Source organism: Anguilla anguilla, chromosome 7, assembly GCF_013347855.1.
Source record: "Anguilla anguilla isolate fAngAng1 chromosome 7, fAngAng1.pri, whole genome shotgun sequence".
Classification (NCBI taxonomy): domain Eukaryota; kingdom Metazoa; phylum Chordata; class Actinopteri; order Anguilliformes; family Anguillidae; genus Anguilla; species Anguilla anguilla.
In genome coordinates this window covers 19,789,870-19,804,108 of record NC_049207.1, presented here as the reverse complement: position 1 = coordinate 19,804,108, position 14,239 = coordinate 19,789,870, and the positions used below count along the sequence as shown (strand labels likewise).

At 40.8% G+C, this 14,239-nt stretch overlaps 1 protein-coding gene across 2 annotated transcripts; it reads right to left on the bottom strand.

The window, feature by feature from the left end:
* Positions 1-79: 79 nt before the first annotated feature.
* On the bottom strand, positions 80-12,481 carry LOC118232138 (neuronal vesicle trafficking-associated protein 1-like). Of its 2 annotated transcripts, none has more exons than XM_035426786.1 (5): positions 12,236-12,481; positions 11,586-11,749; positions 10,675-10,791; positions 6,133-6,243; positions 80-2,747 (listed from the first exon to the last, which is right to left on the bottom strand). In XM_035426786.1, the coding sequence occupies exons 2-5, from the start codon at positions 11,712-11,714 to the stop codon at positions 2,550-2,552; spliced, it is 555 nt and encodes a 184-aa protein (XP_035282677.1). In that variant the 5' UTR covers positions 11,715-11,749; positions 12,236-12,481; the 3' UTR covers positions 80-2,549. The 2 variants fall into 2 exon arrangements, with proteins under 2 accessions (XP_035282677.1, XP_035282676.1); XM_035426785.1 differs by having other exon boundaries at positions 80-2,750; positions 12,236-12,477.
* Between the last annotated feature and the right edge of the window lie 1,758 nt (positions 12,482-14,239).

Genomic DNA, 14,239 nt, shown 5'->3' with positions numbered 1-14,239 from the left:
GACATTTGTATGAGAACAGCACAGTTTAATAATTATTAACACAGCAAAAATTAAAACTGACTACATGCAGCAACAGACATAGCATTAAAACTTTAATCTCCTCTGCTAAAATGACAGTGGATTCATTTTTATTTTCATGAACATCATTTCCTTGTTTATTTGATATATTGGACATTGATTTGTTCCTTTACAAGTGGTTCTGCTTCACAGGGGCTTGGCACAGTGGTCCTCAGGTACTCACGTCACCATGCTAACTGAAAGACAAAAGGAATTGGGGGGGTGGTCCTCACATCTACTAAGAAGGAATAATTTCCTTTTTAGTAGATGTGAGGACCACCCCCCCCGATTCCTTTTGAATCGGAGCAGAATCTGTACAGATTCCATTCGTCAGCTCTCCAATGGTAGTCCCTCATCTACTGTATGTACAAGAACTATGCCCCCAATTATAACTCCTCACTCACTGTCAGATCTAACACTTCTGACAAATAAAGGTTGAGAAATGATTCTAAAAATGAGTTTGACCTCTGGCCTGATCTCCTGGTAGGGCAGAGAAACATGCACTCATGAGGCTACCAGGACAAAAAGAACATTCCCCAAGGAACAGCCAAACTCATCACTGATTAAAAACCTGGTACTCATTGCCCTGGTTCTACATTTTATGATGGGTGCTTACATAATCTGCATATGAAGCCAATGTTTCACTTTCAACACTTGCACTTTCAATAATACAAAGAATGGGAACCTAATAAAATAAGAAAATGAGCACATTTTGTTCTTCAGCTTGTGTTGAAAAACCTTTCTAGAAGAGTAATGTTGCTTGACTATGTACAGCTGTACAGTGACAGATATAGTCCTCATCAGAAGACAGGAAGAAGATGAACCAGGCCCCAAGTGTGTTCATTTCCAGCCAGTGCATTAAATGCCATAAAGTATATTGTTCCTAGCAGACTGCAGACTTTTATTATTGAATAACCAAATTACAGCAGGATGTTAATGCACAGACAGCAGTCTTCATTGCCCATTAGGATCCAAGGCTTCAACGTTAGGCCAACAGAACTCTTCATTTAAATTAACCCATTTGACATCGGACCGAGGATTAACAGCAAAGAAATGTGTTGTCCTCCAAACACTAATCAAACTAAGGTTCCATTGGGTTTAATTGTACTTCACTTTACACATTGACTGTGTAATAAATAGCTTTTCTCAGCATAAAACTCAGTTTATATATCTTTAAACATACTTGTATGGTTTGAGTATATAACATGACAAACATAATGCTCACATTCTTCAGCAACAAAAGTACCACTAAATATTGTTTTCTAGTATTAATTTTACTAGGCTTTTATTAGTCTCAAGTTCAAATTTGATTTCAAAAGAAATTATTTGCACATTCCCCGAAATACATTTAGTCTCATGGTAATGTGAGCATATTAAGCTATTTTTTATTCAAGCGGAGACGACAGTTCCTTGCGTCCTTTTGAACAAAACAACATGTATTGATGGAGTTGGTGGGCCTCCTGTTCATATAGCCAATGAAGTCCATGATATGACTGAGACTGACATGGAGCCATGGCAGCAGTAAACATCACAGCTAATGGGCCCACCTGCATGGCTCAGCAGTGCAGTGTAAAGCAGCAGGTGGAGATGAGGGGAAAATAAAAGATGCAGGCGGCCCTAAACGGAGTAATAAATACAAGAGAGATCAGATTACACTGCACTCAGCCCAGGTCATCACAGTTCAAGCTCTATCCAAACTGACAGCTAACTGGATGTGAATACAGGACTTGCAGTGGAAAGGTTTGATGATGTCATCATGAAGTGGCAATACCAAAGCTCTACTGTAGGGGTGTACTGCTCTTGCCAGTTTGGCTCAAGGAGTGACCACTCCCCTTCCTCCTGACTGGACCAACAGGTTTTTTGAGTCTGAGGGCCCCAGAGCTGTTCTTCCTTGACATATCAAGCAGGCAGCAGTGTGCAGTGAACTCTCCTACTGGGTTTAATTTCAAATTGAATGATGGGTAACATGTAAATAGGAAGAGGGAACTGCTTCAGTAGAAACTTTTTCTGCAATTATGATACATATATAGTAATGAAATGGTTCAATCTCTCCATGGACAGCCACGGTAACATTTGAGATTGGGAGCTACTGTAATGCACACCCTCTTATCAGTATGGCGTTGAAATTTGACTGCGTGTAGCCGTTGCTACACATTCCCACATTCCTGTGTGTCTAAGCACACGCGTGTGTGTACTGGCGTATGTAGGTGTGCATGAAGCTGTATAAATCTCTGCATTGTAGTGTGCATACTGGTGTATGTGATATGAGGATGTATGTGTGGGTGTGTAATAGTGCAGGTGTAAATTCCTATGTAAGAGTGTTTGTGTGTGTGTGTGTATATCTGTCTGTCCGTGTGTGTGTTTTCGCATATGTGTCTGTGTGCACACGCGTAAGAGTGCAAGCGTGTTGGTGAATACATTTGTCTGATCATATAAAATGGTCTGCATCCCTGTGTGTGTGTGTGCGCGTGCGTGTGTTTGTGGCTCCCCCTCTAGGCCAGCTTCTGTGAGGTCTCAGTCTCTTGCTGCGAGACCTTCTCTTCGGCCATGATGGTCATCCAGGGGGACACAGACCGGGTGATGGTCTGCTTGGCCAGGTTGTAGTGGTTGATGATGGTGAAGAGTCTGCCGCGCCCCCCAGGGCCCTGAGGGGGGTAGTAGTTGTACACTCCAGCTGGCATGCAGCGGTTCTGCTGCGGAGGGAGAGGCAGAGGGAGTGTCAGAGGTTCAGCTGAGTCACAAGGAGAAAAATGAAACCTCGCAAGCAGGAAACCATGAGAAGTGTTCCTGAATGGGGTGGGACATGAGCTACTCAACAGTCCCACAGAGCAGGGAGGCTCTTTGTACAACTGTTTATAAAACTGCTCACATGGTTTCTGAAGGGAGACAATGCACAAGTGGTATCTTTTAGACTTGACCCAAATCTGCACTGCCACCCATTGTGACTGATAAATTATTTACACTCCTTTTATGCATGACAGGTCTTCACACACCCAACATCACATCTGAAATGGAGGCACATCTTAGCAATTGGCCGCAACCATTTCCTCTACCTTGCATTTATTTTATTTTTTTGCACTGTAAATGTACCAATATGGCCTGATGGTGATGCTAGAGGAAAGGTCATGGGATCACCAAAATCGATAAGTTTCTTCCTCTTGGGAATATGAATGTGCACAGCACATTTCATGGCAATCCGGCCATTACTTTTTGAGATATGTCAATCACAAATTAAAAATTTCGCCTGATGGTGGTGCTAAAGGAAAGGTCAAGGGGTCACAAAAATCAATAGATTTCTTCTTCTTGAGAAAATGAATGTGAACAGCAAATTGCAATCTGGTCATTGCTTTCCCAGATATGTCTGTCACAGTCAGATGGACAAGCAGGAGAACAGAAAAACGGGTGGATGGACATCATTACATGACCTCCTTGGCAAAGATAAAGACTGTACACTGCTAATAGCATGAAATGTAAGCATATGTACAAGTGCCTGCCAGTAAACTAAATCTAAATTGCATACCTTTAATATTACATATTTAGTTGCTCTCTGCCATGGGGGTCATATTCTCTCAAGAAAAATGATCATAATCCCCCAACACCTCAAAAACAGGAGATAGTTATAAACATAATGATTACTGTATTTGTTCTCAATGAATACAGCAACACTTTACAAAATTTCTTACTCGGGTCAAAATGTCAAATATTACTTTTAAGGCAGGAAAGCAGTGATTGACTATCCTTACAGTGCACCAAAACTGATAGAGGAGAAGCTGGCAGAGGTGTCGGCACCACAGTCCCAAGTGAAGACTACGAGTGAACAAATCCTGGAACCATCTTGTGGTTTTGTTGACTGGGGAAGCCAGTGTGATGCTGTGTGATGTGCCTCCACTGCAGGTAATTCATCAGCTCTGACAGACCTCAGACCAGAGCCTCAGCTCCATAACGGTTAAGAGTAATGAGCTGTGAGGACCCAGTGCTGTGAAGGCCCCTCTGGTCTCTGATGCAGAATTACCCCGACAGCCACTCTTCAAACTGCATCTCCCTCCCCTCCCATTTTGAGCGAGAAGGCCTCGGTGGGATCCAGGTTTAAACGGGTGTGCCGAGAGCTTGCCAAAAATGAAAGGGCAGTGGGGGGGAAACAGTAAAAACTCCCATACCTGCATTTGCCAGCAGATTGAGCCTCGCTGATTTTATTACTTGATGTCTATCAGATCGTAGAGTGCTTCTGTAGAAGCACCTCAATCTGAAGAAAAATCCTTCTTAGAACAGGCAGTTCTAAGTGAATATTGACCCCAGTTCTTCAGAGGTTCGGGAAATCAGGTTGTAACCAGAATATTAGAGGACTGAGCCTTAGGAAGTGCAAAATCATTACACCCTGGGACAGTACTTCATAACATCCTGTAGAAAGGTTAAGTAGTATAGAGTACATTTATATGATTTAATACTGTAAGCTCTACAAGACACCAAGTACACAAAACATGAATAAGTTTGAGAAGTGAAAATATAAAATGCAGTTTTTTAACACTAATTTCATTGGAAATATTCTTTTCACGAGTGATGAATAGATTGCCTCTACTGACTCTATTCACCTCGCCTCTGGGTACAAGTAGAGCAATTATTCCTCTTCCTCCTGTTGAACTGTCTGTTATATAACAATGTAGAAGAGGACATTTGGAGTGCAAGGATTTTGCCTTCCCTCATGTCAAAATCTTGCTCACATTCAGGCCACAGTGTTCCTAACTAAAAATGTTGGGGGGTTTACAGAAATATATTTACTGTATTTTGCATTTTCTGAAGGCCATACTTTTTTCGAACGTGAGTTTTTTTTGGCAGTGCAGTGTACAAGAAATTTCTGAAATTAATTTTCATTACACTTAGACTGATCATACATCAGATTCAAACTATACACTGTTGGAATACAGGACACTTGAGCACTGCTCTGATGGAAATGACTGGTTTAGTTGGTCACAATCTTCTGGTTGATGAGAGACTGCAGGTTATGACGTCACATACCCTGGGCATGGAAAGATCAATGTTTATGATGTCACACTCTGGTTATAGAGAGATAGCTGTGTAAAGTGTGATAAATCTTTTAGCTGCAGTATTTCCTACTGAAGCTGTCCTTCAGTATCTCTCTCTGTGAGGCTCCATCTGCTGCACTGAAGCACAGAGCTGCAGTGGAGCTTCAGTCCAGATCAGCTATCAACAACGTCAGCTTGCATACTCTCTCTTTTCCTCTGGCCCTTTCCATCTCTCTAATGGACTGTCCCTCCCTCCTTCCTTCCCTGTTTCACTGCCCTCCCTCCTCCTTCTCTCTTCCCACTGTCAACCCCCCCCCCACCCCCACCCCGTTGCTAGGCATCAGGGGATCATGGTGCGATCAGTGTGACCACCAACATTACCCACCGTGCTGCTCCTTTAGGTACCCGTGTGGCAGAAGAACCCAGACCACTTCACACCCAACAGTGGTGCTCAGTACAGACCCGTGTTCAGTCCACACCTCATTATCACTTATTCATTTCCTTGGCAGATGTTCTTATCTTGGGTGTCTTGCAAATTCTCAATTTTTGCACATTATATTCACCTATGCAGTGGGATATTCACTACAGTAATTCTGCAAGAGCACTTTACTCCAGGCTACAATACTCGCGCAGCCTCTGGTTCCCAGCCCTGTTCCCTAAGCACAATGCCGCACAGCTGCTCTGCATGGCATTATGGATATTACTATTGATATGATATATAGATATTATTGACATATTTACAGGAACAAGAACAGCTGCTCCCATACAAATTCAATTGTAAAAAGTGAAATGCCATTTTGTCTTTCAGAGCCGACTGAAATTAAAGTGTCAGAATACAGCACCCATCTCCCTCTAAATTCAGAGAGTCTATATTTACTCGTACTCTATCAACTAACCCGAACCTCCTTAAATTGTGTAAATAAACTGGATTATTCTGAATGTCGGATTTCAGTTTCTAGTCTGTTCATTTACAGTGTATTTCTCCGTACTTCTGACCAGACAGCACCAAATTATATTAGTTAAAATAAATGATAATCAGGTTTCTGAGAAATACCGTGTACACGAATCCCTCTGGGCAGGGCTGCTCATACTGGTACACTTTGTAGACGACCAGGAACACCACACACACCAGAAACGCCAGCGCACAAATCACCAGAAGGGTCACCTGGGGAGAAAGATAACCACAAATATTCATTTGATTCAGAAAGAATATCATTTTTAATAATTCAGACACAAATGATGGGGAGTTTCAGTTTTCCTGAATGAGCCAGATGTTACATTTAAAAAATATTTAATGTATGCAAGGTAGGATGGAAATTATCAGGCATCACTGCAAATTGATTTTTTTTTTCCATCAGAATGATTATATAAAATAATAGAAATTATTTACTATGTATTTTCAAAAATACAAGGCTGCTAAGAACAGTATAAAGAATATTATAAAGGAGAGCTGGCAAATGGTTATGCTGCTTTCCATAACAGAAATGTTCTCCTGTAAATCAGTCAGTAAAATAAACATATTTCTCCTTCATGAAAACATGTTTGGCTACTTCACCGTATACCTAATCATAATCCCCCAAAAATGCATTCATAACTGAATAACATGCTCTATAACACCCCAAGCAACTCTCTAGCAGTCTCAGACATTTTTCTGAAGCTCGAGAAGAGCAAGAAGTAACATTCTCGTAGCTCAAAAGAAAAATATGCACATTCACTAGGCCTGGTAATTTCTTTTGAAAATACTGAAGCAAGGTGACTGAATGCAGGCAGGGAGGAAATGGGATAATGCTGATGAAAAGTGTGTTATATAACTCAAGACCTTCGGTTCGGTTGGAATGGTAATGAATGAAAATACATTATGGAAAGAAAGGTTGCTCTGTGTGCTTTGAGGTTTTGTAACATTTATGAAATATTAAAAATGACACACGACTTTCAACAAATCAAACTAAACCAAATCCCACACAACCTGTTCTTATCTTCAAGCAGTCTCCTATCAGTCACCTACTGACATAAAGTTTTTCTTTCTTTTTTTTACAAAACCCAATGAATAACTTATTTTTTGCAAAAGGTTAAACCAGATAATTTATTCCATAACAATATACAGGCTTTGCTCTCCAGCTCAACACCAAGTGGTGTAACAGGCAAACTAGCGACGCTCTGATATTTTGAATTATATGAGAAATATGAGAACGCTATGCATTCATGCGCTTATCAGGGAGGCAATTCAGTACAGATGTTATTATTTACTGAAATCTGTGAGCAGTGACATTTCCTGCATTTTCTTAGATAAAGTGAGCGTGTGTAACTTCAGACATCAACACTGGGCTTCAAAAAATATGAAATCTGGCTGTAAATATGCTGTCTAGTCCTGCATACAGGGATCTCATCAGACATCGAATCCGAAATCTTCCCTCCCTCTTCCCTGTCTGCGCCCTTCAAATAGCTAAACATGGGTAGGCAGGTGAATGCCAGTCCTAAAGAAAAGAAAACCTGACAGTTATTGAGTAGTGATTGTTTCTGGATAAGCAAAAGCGCAATAATATGGGAACTGCGTTTGTTACATGGTGACAGCTTAAAGAATAGAAATTAAAGACAGCAAGGAGAGACCGTATTTCTTCTGCTTAAAAGGCACTTTTCAGTTTTTTATTATTCTTAGCCAGATGGGTATCCAGGTAGCTAGCATCAATATGTAATAATGCTACTTTTAAATCTCACCCAACCCAAGGTATGTTTTCTATACATTTTGCCAGCATTGCAATCCAGCAGCTGACATATAGGCTAATGTATACATGTGGGAACTCAACAGTTTAAGAACGTTGAATATTTGATATGATAACTCAAGCTCCAATTGTATCTTCACCCTTTACTGAAAAGACAAGTTATATACTATTAACATACCATTAGGTGAAGACCCAGTCAACTTGTCTGTCAACCTCAAAAGGTGAGGATAAAACAGTAAGCCCAACACACCCGTGAACAGGAGCTTGCAATGTTCCTGTTAAGTGTGGACATGTCACCCACAAGGCCACAGAGCCAGTTCATTAACAGTGGATTGAGAAGACTGCATTTGTCCTCAGCATACTGTAAAGCTCCATACATAAGCATTAATCAGAACAATTTCAAGCCAGTAATGCAGTGTTCAGCTGTAGCTCTACTCCCCCCCCGCGACCCCCCCCAACTTAATTTTCTCAAGGCCATTTATGGGTGTTACTTGAATAAACAGCACAAAGTTGTGCTTTTATTTTCATTTCATTGTTGCTATTAACAGAACGAAATTGAGAAAAAGGTCTCCATATGACTTGACAAGCACAGATCTTTTCCTTTAGAATCTTTGCTTTCATGAAAACTGAGGCATAGTGAAAAGATATTCTGTCACACAGCAGGTGGGTGTGAGTCTTTCTGTTGAAGTAAATTATTTCTTTGTTTACCTTCTAACTGATGTTAATATTGTTTTTGTCAGTACTTCAAGGAATCGCATGAGTTAGTGTCAAATGTGCACGCTGAAACATCACAGCCCAAATGTAAATTTAGCACCAAAGAAATGTAGTGATGTCTGAAGAAAGGGGTTTACTAAGGGGTTTCAGGTGTTTTAAGGCATAATCCTTTTGGTAATTATCACCATGTTCCCTCACATCTTGCAGAGTGGGAAAATCCGAGTTTTGTGAGTGGGGCCTGATACTTCCTTCAGTTTGCAACAAGATGCTGAAGACAATGAGAGCAACTGAACACCATCCAACAGCATTTACACAGAATCACTTCTTCCTTCAGAGCTGATTGCAGCATCTGTTTGGAATAAACAGCGCCATATGGTCTGAGATCATTTGGCCCCTGGCGGTACACGATGGCTGACATCAGAAGTTAAAAGGACAAACGAGTCTGAAGTGCTAAACGTTGGCATTTACCTTCTGAGTGGTCTACACCTCGGGCCAGGGCACGGTGAGGGGAAAAAAATCAGCGGGACAGCTCTGACAGGGAGGACTGGATCTGGAAGGTATTCAACCCCCCCCCCCCCCCCCCCCCCTTCACTGCTCTCTCTCTCTACCCAATCCAATACCGATCTCTGATCAGTGCTCAGTAGACCAGTGGCTGTTCCAGGACACTCTGTTTGCCCCACATCGGAGTCCAGTGCTGCCAAGAGCAGCGGCAGAGTGGAACGGCGTTTGGAATCGAGCCCCGCGACAATGAAATATGCAGCACTTCCTGCGCGAGTGTGCACTGGCAGCCATGAAATGGCAGAGTGATGTTAACTCGCGCAGCCACTGGGACCCCTTTCACACATGGGAGCCGCGGCATTACAAAATACAAGAAAACCATTTCAACCGCGGTCGAGTCACTGAATAATTAATGATCTCGACACGAGGGAGTAAAACATGCAGTGGAATGCTCACAGTGGCTGCGATTGGGCTAAAGCCCCAAATCCCACTGCTTTGTGGGTAACTCAATTTTAGCTAATAGTAATGCAATAATCTCTGAAAACATTTTCTTGTCTTCCAAATGTTGAGTTACCAATAAAAAGCCCCCTCTTACCATGGCAATACAAACTAGAATTTAAATAAGTATTCACCAATATTTGCAAGAAATGATTAAATTACAGTTTGCACACAAGTAATTTCATCTGTTTTGTGTATATCTATAAAAACGTGGAGTCTAAATATCAAATAAACATTCTAGACTGGTAATCCTCAAATCAAGATCAGTTAAATTAGTAATGACACATTTTACGCTCATATTCTTAAAGTAAAAACAAATTTATTTTCATGTAACTGAAAAAATAGGTTATTTTAAACATAAAACAGTGTCACACCATAAAACAATGCAATGTACTATTCACCATATAATTTTATGAGAAAAACAAGAATACTAACAAAGACATACTAACCTTAGCTGGCAATCTGACTCCCTCTATGTTTCAAGGGGAACTGATTAAATGTTCCACCAAGTTTCCAATATGCTATAAGCTTTATATGTGAATTGCTTGAGGGGTACTTTCAATTACCATACATCAGTGTCCAGCATGAAACAATAAAAAAGAGTTCTTTTGAACGAGGCAGCTGCCAGCAGAGTGTGTACATTGCACACACACACACACACACACACACGCATACACACACATATGCATGCTCACACACACGAACACACTTTCCCTCTAGTTTTGGGCACCTGAAAGCATGGAGGCCACACTATAAGCTCAACTGCATGGTGTGGGCAGAGACCTTGAGACGGATATACACCAGCACTGCGCATGAGCCACGTACTCCTGTTCCCCTCCCAGCATCTCCATCCCCCGAGACCACTCTCCCCCACAAGCTTCCACTCATCTCGTTACCTGGCAACGTAACTTAGCAACCTAACAGCATGGGTTCAAATGTTCAGCGCAACATAGTGGAATCATTGGATACTACCGCGTAAACAAGGGCACCAGTGCTTATTCAGTGAGTAGGCTATAGAAAATGTAATGTTATTTCTCGAAAGGTGAATGTCGAAGGCTTATGAGGTAAACGTATGCTCTTCAAATTTCTGCTCCTTTAAAGGCAGAAATGTGGATGCATAAATGAAAATGGCCAATTAACATTAAAATATTGAAACGATATCTTACTTTGAGTCGTTCAGAAACGCCTTCGATGACGCTTATTGTAAATTCGGCTATTTTAGGGGAACGGAAGGCTCCCTTCTTATGATCACCGTTGTAGTCTGTTTTGGTCTTCACCACCACCTAGAACGGACAAAAAGCACACACTGGTATAATTATTTGAGCTTGAGCTAATTATCATCAGCATTGTCGCCTGCAAATCCCTTCAGAATAGAGGGTCATCTTTGTGAAGGCCTAAATCGTGACGAATAGCTAACTGATTTATTTCAATCTGCTTGACTTCGTGTGTTCCTTACAAACACCCAGAGATGGACAGATCACTGCAGTACAAAACCGATGATTACTTCTGCTGTGTCCGTTCACTACAGGTTTCCCCCCTGTATGTATAAGGAGAGTCAATCTGTTCAATTGTGCATTGTAAGTGGAGTGCAAACAATTATAAACACAACTAAAACTGCATTCTAGATTAAGATACTATCTATCCAGTTTAAATGATATTCAATTGTTTACATTTTAAGATTGGCTGAGGAGAATAGGCCATATTTAATTGATTTGAATATGATCCAATTAATTAGCCTAATTAAGCAACATAGCCTACTGTATCTTTACCAGCTGCTCGGAAGACAAACCCCTTAAGTTATCATACAAACAATATCTAACACAAATATCTAATTTAAACACTAAGCACACAGAATACAGAAGAAGCACGTTTTCAAATAATCCGACGGACATCGTTTATTGGGGAAGAAGATAATCTGGTAGGCTCAGCAGACCCATATTTTTCACGTGAATCTAGCAACAACTTTTCTATGTATTATCTTTGATAAGATTATATACTTCTTCGTATTGTCTTTGTATCATTGTCTAACTAGAAATGCTGATTATCTTAATATTAAAATTAAATAGCAAAATCTCACCTTGTCGGGAGGAGGAAACTGCAGTTGATTGACATCTAGAGGTGTTATAAGGGGAATTGTGTCAAATCCATCTTCGGAGACGGGCTTTGCGTTATTCTTTTCACAAAAATTGTTCCCCAATTTCACCATTTTCACAGGTTAGCGGAACCTTTGCGATCTGAAAGCTGGTATTGACATAAGAAGAAAAAAGAAAAAGAAAACACAAACATGGCTTGTTCGATGTCCTGAGTCGGATTGCGTTTTTCAGTCGTGAATAACATATTTTACAGTTTCATCAAAGAAAACCTTGTGACGAGCACCTGCATATTGCACTTTGATAAGAAAACATATAGCCTAACTAACAGTAGCTATTTTATCTTATGGCCTGGGATGAATTCACAAGCAGCCTAATTTCCAGCTATGTCACATTAATGTAAAATGTCTGTTTTAAATCTATCACCATGCCAATTATTGAATTGGCTATGTCCAATATAACGCATTTCTTAACAATGATAACTGTTCCTCCAATTCATATGGTCGAGCGATTCATTCATTCATTATTTTCATTGAGGTATCTACCTTACTGCAGAGATTCGTAAATGCGCACATATAGCCTTCAGCCCATTATCAGTACTGTGGAGTACAATACGTGCATCTTCTAAAACACTTACCTTTGTGATCTAGGCGAACCGAAGGGGGACACAGTGAAAATCCCGGCACCCGCTTAAAGAAGAGGCACAGTTAAAATAACAGCTTTAATGGCTTAATTCTGTGCCACCGTGTGCAGGTATGACGCAGCTGATTTGCACGGTAGATATGTGGCTAACGGTATAGCTGCTGCATAGAACCTCTTCCTCCGAGCTATGGAAGCGAGGAGCGCTGCTGTCCATTGATGTAATAGCATCACATCCACGCGCTCAGAGGCAGGGAGGGGTGCGGAGCCCATTGAAAAACCCTTCCAGCGCTTGGGGATGGATGTATGAACGCAGGACCCCATGTAGGCTATTTTCATTTAACTAAACTGGATATTATTATTCAATCTCAATTGCCCATACTTTTTATTTTTATTTGAGCACTCACAAAACGGTCGCTAAAAGAAAGTAGGAGGAACAGATTGTGTGACTGTGGTCTGTTTTGTACCCTGAATAATTCGCATAGGCACTGTACCCAGTGAAAGAATAGGGCCGACTGTCTATAGATCCTGGTGAAAGAAAATAGCGATTGAATGTCTTTGTAAAGGTTTACCCTACAGCAACCATTTACAACACATTTTAACTTGTTCACATACGCCAGAATAGCTAATTACGACGAGTGAATCATATATGTTCTCCGAAACGATTTTGATAAATTCTGTAGCAGTGATACTGACGTGTACAGGACAATACAGGAGTGCAGTGTGGATTATCTCTCTCGATATTAGTTATTCTCGGAAGAGTGGGCAATCATTAACGACGTTTAAACAGAAGTAGGCTTTTTGAAGCGCCTCTCGCCACTGCCTTCTTTGCCGTGGCAACCGCTTCAGTTGAACGGTGATGAACTGTATTGATTTGAGCTGAGCGTCACAATAATTAGCATCTAACACCTCACAGTCCCAAAAGGTTTAGTTCGCAGGACACTGGGTCAATGTAGTAGGCCAACTGGTAAACACACTCAACCAAACCCCACCCCCGCCCTCCATTACAGCTCATGAACCATATGACCTCTGCAATTTCTCAGTTTCTTCCTAAACACTTGAAAAATCATATCAATCCACTCTACAAACCTCTGATTCAGGGGTTCCCAACCCTGTTCCTGGAGATTTACTCTACTTTACTGGAACAACTGATTCTACTACTTTGCAGCTCAATAAGATCTGTATAGCTGTTGAATTATGTGTGCTGTGGTGGAGTGAAAAACCTGCAGGATGGTAGATCTCCCAGACCAGGGGCCTCATTTATAAAAGTGTTGTTAGATTTATACTTGAACTTAGTCTTAAGATAATTTCTGACGGTGTGCTTACGTTCGATTCATGAAAGATACTGAGCATAAAAAACTGTGCTTACGCAGGTTCTAAGAAGCCCATTTGTAACTGACGCACCTGTGATCTATAAATCTCAAATTAACTTAAAATTGACGGCACCTGAACGTGCCTTACAATCAGTGATTTCCCCTTATATATTGCTAGCACAAATGAGGGTTTTGTCAGGAATAACCACGGACCAAAAGAGAAAAGCAAACTTTCTGGAAGATCATCATGCCCAAAAAAAGTCATTCCGGTTTCTGAAAACTCTCTCCCTTCTAAAAGCACGGTTTTCAATGTCTTCCATTAACGTAAGAACAGCCATGGTTACTTTTTTATAATTTGACACACTATTTATAGAACATAGCATCCTATTTTTAATTCAAAACACCTTGCGTCTGGCAATTAATTCCTCACGCCTTTAATTGATAATTCCTATAAAATTGTTCATAAAGCTAATGTAAAGTTCACCACAGGCTTGGACGCATATGCGTCCCAAACTGCAATACTCCTACATAACCAGCAGGAAAATCACTTACGTCAAGTCTAGACTTTGCGTACAGATAAGATCATTTCCATGTCAAAGTAAGGTTTTATAAATAACTACTTATGCCTGGTTTTCTGCTTAAGTCATACTTAAGATCAAAATTGATCGTAAGTCCATTCTATAAATGAG

Bases quoted from the DNA above. Each gene is read 5' to 3' on its own strand.
- LOC118232138 (XM_035426785.1), bottom strand. From the start codon at position 11,714: ATGGTGAAATTGGGGAACAATTTTTGTGAAAAGAATAACGCAAAGCCC. The intron at 10,792-11,585 runs GTGAGATTTTGC...TGTCCGTTCTAG, and splicing joins AGTTTCCTCCTCCCGACAAG to GTGGTGGTGAAGACCAAAAC. The intron at 2,751-6,132 runs GTATTTCTCAGA...CTCCCTCCGCAG, and splicing joins CAGAGGGATTCGTGTACACG to CAGAACCGCTGCATGCCAGC.